Source organism: Cimex lectularius, unplaced genomic scaffold, assembly GCF_000648675.2.
Source record: "Cimex lectularius strain Harlan isolate CLEC.00 unplaced genomic scaffold, Clec_2.1 scaffold29, whole genome shotgun sequence".
Lineage (NCBI taxonomy): Eukaryota > Metazoa > Arthropoda > Insecta > Hemiptera > Cimicidae > Cimex > Cimex lectularius.
The window spans coordinates 1935923-1941922 of NW_019392675.1; the positions used below are offsets into that span (position 1 = coordinate 1935923).

The 6000-nt window shown below is 30.5% G+C and overlaps 1 protein-coding gene across 2 annotated transcripts in view; it reads left to right on the top strand.

The window, feature by feature from the left end:
* The window catches only part of LOC106668935 (protein C-ets-1), a 231794-nt gene extending 228486 nt beyond the window's left edge, over positions 1 to 3308 (top strand). For both annotated transcript variants that reach the window (XM_014398137.2, XM_014398138.2), the window contains one exon: positions 2905 to 3308. In XM_014398137.2, coding sequence (XP_014253623.1) covers positions 2905 to 2968 — 64 coding nt within the window. In that variant the 3' untranslated portion in view covers positions 2969 to 3308. The remainder of the gene's footprint in view (positions 1 to 2904) is intronic.
* Positions 3309 to 6000: the final 2692 nt, after the last annotated feature.

A 6000-nucleotide genomic window follows, 5' to 3' on the forward strand; every position in this document is an offset into this window, starting at 1 on the left:
GGACAATGTTTTAAAGCAAAATTATTCTCATTGACTTTCTCAAGAATAAACTTAAATCTAACATCAATATGTTTGGGATCGTTTAGCATCGCAACCATTTTTGATCATATTGATCGTATTTAAATTATCTATGTATAAATTTACAATTAGATTTTGATTAGTGAGCTCTTTGAACAGAGATTTAAGAAAAAGCACATCTTTAACACATTCACTGGCACTAATAAATTCAGCTTCTGCAGTGCTGGTTGAAACAACTGGTTGACGTCTAGTTGACCATGAGACAGCTCCACCACAGTAGAGTATTATGAACCCACTAGTGCTTCGATGAGATTTTGAATCATTTGCATAGTCTGAATCACAATAAGCATCCAGTTGTAGATAATCTTGTCTAGGTGAATATTTTATTTTGATGTCTATGGTGCCTTGAAGGTATCTGAAAATTCTTTTTACCTTCAAAACATCTCCTTCATTTGGATTTTCTTCTCTGCTAGAAGCAGTATTTACAGCAAAAGTTATGTCAGGACTGGTACAATTTGAAAGATAGAGAAGACCTTCCTACAGCTTCACGATGTGGGTAATCTCTGTCAGGTTTTGAGTTTTCATGTTCGCAGCCAGGTGTAGATGGAGTTCTTTCTCTTTTTGACAAGTTTATATTAAATTCAATGAAAATTTTGTCTATGTAATTTTGTTGATGCAGAAACATTTTTTCTGGCTCATTTTTCAATTCCAAATATAAGCTTTGGGCTCTTTTTCAAATGTTACATCGAATTCATTTCTGAGTTTTAAAAGAAAATTCATTCATGATTTTATGATTTTTTTCCAATTACAAGCCCGTCGTCAACATGGATTGCCAAAATTAATGAGTTATCATTGTTTTTTGAATACGGATCGGTCTGTCAAGAGCTGATTTAGACCATTCTTCTTTTAAAAAATCAACAAATCGTCTATTCCAGTTTATAGGAGCTTGTTTAGGCCCATACAATGATTTTTGAAGTAAACATACATTGCCTTTTTCATCTTCATATCCTTCTGGAAGTTTCATGTATATCTGATAGGTTACCATGTAGAAAAGCACTGGCAACATCAAAACTCATTATTATTTTATCAGTAACTCTCACATAGGCTAGTAAAAAACGAAGTGTATTGGTATTCACAACAGGACTGAAGGTGTCATAAAAATCTCCTTCACGTTGTTCACATCCAAGAGCAACTAATCGTGTTTTAAATTGACCATTTTCTTTTTGCTTGAAAACCCATCTGCTGCTGATAAGTTTCACTTTGTTGGTAGGCAAAAGCTTGAAGACTTTGTTTTTGTCTATAGATGATTTCTCACTTTCTATGGCCGTTTTACAATTTTCTGCATCAGGACCATTTATAGCTTCATGGTAGCATATAATTTAGTAGTTAGGTGGTCGTCTAATTCGTCTTCCTCGGTGTAGAGTCACTTCTTCGTCTTTGTAGAGTTTTATTTGTGTTTGCATCTTCAGTTGTCTCATTGTCCGACTGATCACTTAAAAGGTTGTCTTTTTCAAATTCTGTGTTCATATCTACTGTGCTGTTAGTAGCATTAAGACTTTCGTTGTCTCCCTTCAGTCTCACACACACGTCTAGAATTTTCTGATATTTTTTCCGCTCCTTTTGTGATGGTGACCTCATCATATGTATTTTTAGTTTTTAATGCAGGGATTTCATCCTCAAAAATGACATTACATTATTTTTACAGTCTGAATTCTGAAACATCTACTTGACTACAGGTCTACAAGTACCTAACATTGTTTGAGAACAAGTGTTAGTGCGCATGTTCCACCTTTTTCATAACAATTCAAATTTACATTCCAACAAACACTACTGGCTGTTGGATTTTTTCAACTTACACTAATAGTGTAATAACTTCAATTAGTCTTTAAAAACTATATATATATATATATATATATATATATAAACTTTATTTGTTGATTATGGATACCAAGAACTGGAGTTCTCCCTGAGCATTGCTTTTACAGCTTATTGCTCTTTTTTGGTTCCATTTTGTGAGCTCACAACGTGTATGTAAATTAAGCCCCCAGGTGTGCCAGTGTTCTTCCATTGAAGAAACTAATTTTCAAAAGGGGTCAGGATTGAATTCAGGGTCTGTGAGACCTGATCCTGCCAGATCTTCCATTGATGAATGTTATGTCAACTTTCATTGCGGCCACCGCTTCCCTTATGCCTCAGAAAAATCCAGAGGCAACGGTGGGGATCAAACCTATGACCGTGGGACCTCCTACCCAAAAGTCCAATACGCTGACCACGGTCTTTTTAACAATTCCTCCTTCTGATTTAAAAAAGTTACTACATTACTCTTTTTTGGGTGGAATCAGGGATGTGGTTCAAAAGTCAACAAGTTTCAAGTTGATCCGTGAAGAAAGATAATAAATGCAGAAAGCTTGGCAGTAGTGCAAAACTTGTGACTTTTGGACCACTGATCCCAAAAACAATTGCATATTTCAATATCACTCCTGGCACATTATTCTTTTCACACAACTTAACTATTTTTACACATGTGTCCAATTTTAAGGTACTCAGTTGGCATTGAGTAACCCCATAAACCATTAATGTTTACACGCAATACAACATTGAAATGAATGTTGGCTAGTAAACCTGAAAAATTCTGGGAGGACAAAATTACATGGAAAATGGCAACAAGTAGTGGAACAAAATTGTTCATATATTGTGGATTAAATTTGTTTTACAAGGACTTGAAATTTGCTGCTGACTTATTGCACAACTCGATATGTTGCATATAAACCAAATTACTCTTTCAAAATCTGACATATAAATCACAGACATGCTATTGTTAATTTTTATGAGAGAATAATTTATAAATTCATATTTTATCTGTTTTTTCATGTTTTTTTTTTTCAGGTATAGCCCAGAAGAGATGCATGCAATAGTAGAATTAAAACCTGAGAAGAAAGAAGATGATTAAACCTGAAATGAGAAAAGTCAAGTCTACATCTCAACTTAACGATGAAGCACTATTTAATTAGTGATTTAATCGTTGCAAAGTCTTAAAATTGTAGGTCTGTTTTGTAAAAACTGTATTTTTAAACTTGTATGTTGTTTCCATCAGAAATATTGCTACTATATATGAATAAACTTTTGTATTAAAAAGGAATTTAATTTATGGAGTATTTGACTTCAGGGCTGTAAATATACTGTATATCCCAGGTCAAACTGTATTTTTGATAGTTAATTGTTAATCTGTAAGTGATCAAAGTGATACCAAACCAATATAAGTATTTGTATATACTTATACATACATACATTANATAAAGGTTATTTTGTTTGGCATATGTTCACTAAATATGATGTAAATATTGTTTGAATTACAGAAAACCTGTATTTTTATATTGGCTGAAAATTAAGATTAATTAAATTCTAGTACAGGATATTATTGTTTTGGGATTAAAAAAATCAGTTTTACATCTGTATGGCACAGTTTTCTTATGTATAACGTCATATATTATTAAAAATTTACAAAAGTTAATTTTGTTTTAATTGTGTGGATTATATAAGGCAGTGGGTATGTCCAGAAACTGTGATAAATATTTTTATTTTATTATGTTTTATATTAATTTTTTAATTATGATATTAATTTGCAATCATTCTTTAAATAAATATTTCACTGGATGCAGAAAAAAATTGAAATTAACTTTTTTTTGTCTATTATTGACAGCCTTGTAGTTTAAAATTACTGTTAAATTTTAGGTCTAGTTTTTCTTTTATTTTTTCATTATTATTTTTATCTCCATTTAATCACACAATACAGATAAATACTGTTATTCAATTCACATTTTTTCCTTTGTACTGTGTGGCAGATATAAATACACAATTTATCTTGAAAAAGAATAATTGTGACTAACATATAATTTATTTCAAAATTAATGCTGTAAATGCCTCAACTAGATTTATTTCTCAATTTATTTGATTTTTGTAATACTTTTTCCTTCAAAAAGTTTAATATTTAGCATATTAGAAAAAGAAAGATCATGACATGTTTTAAAGTGCCTTACAAACTGAACAAATCAAAATGTTCTATCATAATCCTCAAGCTTGCTGGCTCGCTGCCAATATGCTGACTAAAAAAAAAAAAAAAAATCCTAACGAACTGTATAATTTTGTTTATATATTTTGAACGTGTGTAGTCTCATTTCTCTAATAAAGTTAGAAATTGGTTAGCTTGTATTCTACTGCTTTTAAAACTAGTCCTACAATGTTTTGTGAGGAATTATTAAACATTGGATGAATAATATATATTTATTTTTCATTTTGAAAAAATAAATGTGACGTTTATTGGAACACATTAATTCGTGATATATTTTGATCTCTCGTGTATGGCATTCAGAATATCTAACTATTTATGAGCACAGTTCGAGACAAATTTCAAGAGTGCTGCTTTGGAGGAATGTGTAATGAATGTAGCAAATTTCAATTAAAATTGGTGCATTCATTGTTTTAAAATACGTATAATTGTAAAATTGATTTAATGTACTTTAATTTTTTTTTCTTATACCTTGTTCATTTTAAATATTTTATTTTATTTTCATTACCAAAGTCAACTTGATATTTATTATTTAAGGTTTATTGTAATGGTCGTTTGAAAGTGTAAATTCAAAGTTTTGTTTGATATATCTATTTATATATTCTTGAGAAATAGTGTGGATTCAGTTTAATTTACAGAAAAAATCAAAATTTGTTAATTTCCTCAATATTTAATTGGCTTACGTCAGTATAAATTATATTTAATGATAGTTGTTTTTATTATCTTGTTTCATTTAGTTCATCTGTCAGAACAGCTTTGAATTATTTTGTTAACTGATGTAAAATATAAAAAGCACAAATTCATTTATGTGTAATTATTCAAAATATATATGTTTAAAATATAATAAAATTATATGACTATCAAGATACATTAAACAGTGTCATTTTGAAGTTTGTTTATTTTATATATCTATGTTATTAATTGCATTATCGTTAGTTGGCACATCAAAAATTGGGAAGAATCTGTTCCCATTAATTTGAATTTATAAATCTCATATCTTGTAAATAAATGTCTTATTAACATTCAAAAATGTTTTGTACATTGCAATCTCAACAATTCCTCAACGATTTATATAAATTAATGAAGAAGCAATATTTGAATAAACAGAGAAAAAGGATGATGAGATATTTTTGCCATATTCAGGGAAAATATCTTAAATGGACAAGTACCTGAATATATAATATTGACTTTCAAATATATTTGGCTGATGAAAAATATTGCAAATTTTGACAACGCAGTCAGAACTATTTTTAATATTTATAAAATAAATTAAAAAATTATTGGAAATATTTTCCATTAGAATCTATACATCTTCACCAACGTGAAATAAGCGCTTTTATTCTGCTGACATAAAAATCTTTATTTTGACTCACACTAAAGTCTTGGAAGGCGTTTTCAGCTTCACTAAAAAAAAAATTTCATCCCTTGAGAAGCGATCAAAATGCCTAAAAATATGGAAGTCTATAGGTGAAAGTTCGGGTGAATATGGAGGGTGCAGTAAGGTTTCATTTTCTTAGTCCTTCCGCAGCATTGGCATTGAGATATGCGCCTGGCATTGTCGTGAATAAGAATTGGTTCCTTAAGGTTTACTAATGCTGAACAAAATACATTGCAGTTTCCCGATCATTTTGTCAATTTCTTAGCAATATTTCTCTGCTGTGATAATTTCACCATAATTCAGGAAATTATAGTGACCAACCCTAGCTCTATACCACCAGTCGCCATGATCTTTTTTGGGCGAGTATTTGGTTTGGGGAAGGATTTTGGCGCTTCATCCTCGTCCAACCACTGACCTGTATGCGTACTGTTAATGTACAGAATCCATTTCTTATCACATGTGATGTTTCAATCGAGAAATGGATCATTTTGGTGGCACAACGGAAGAATTGATTTCTTTGGGCTTCAGTTAGTTAATG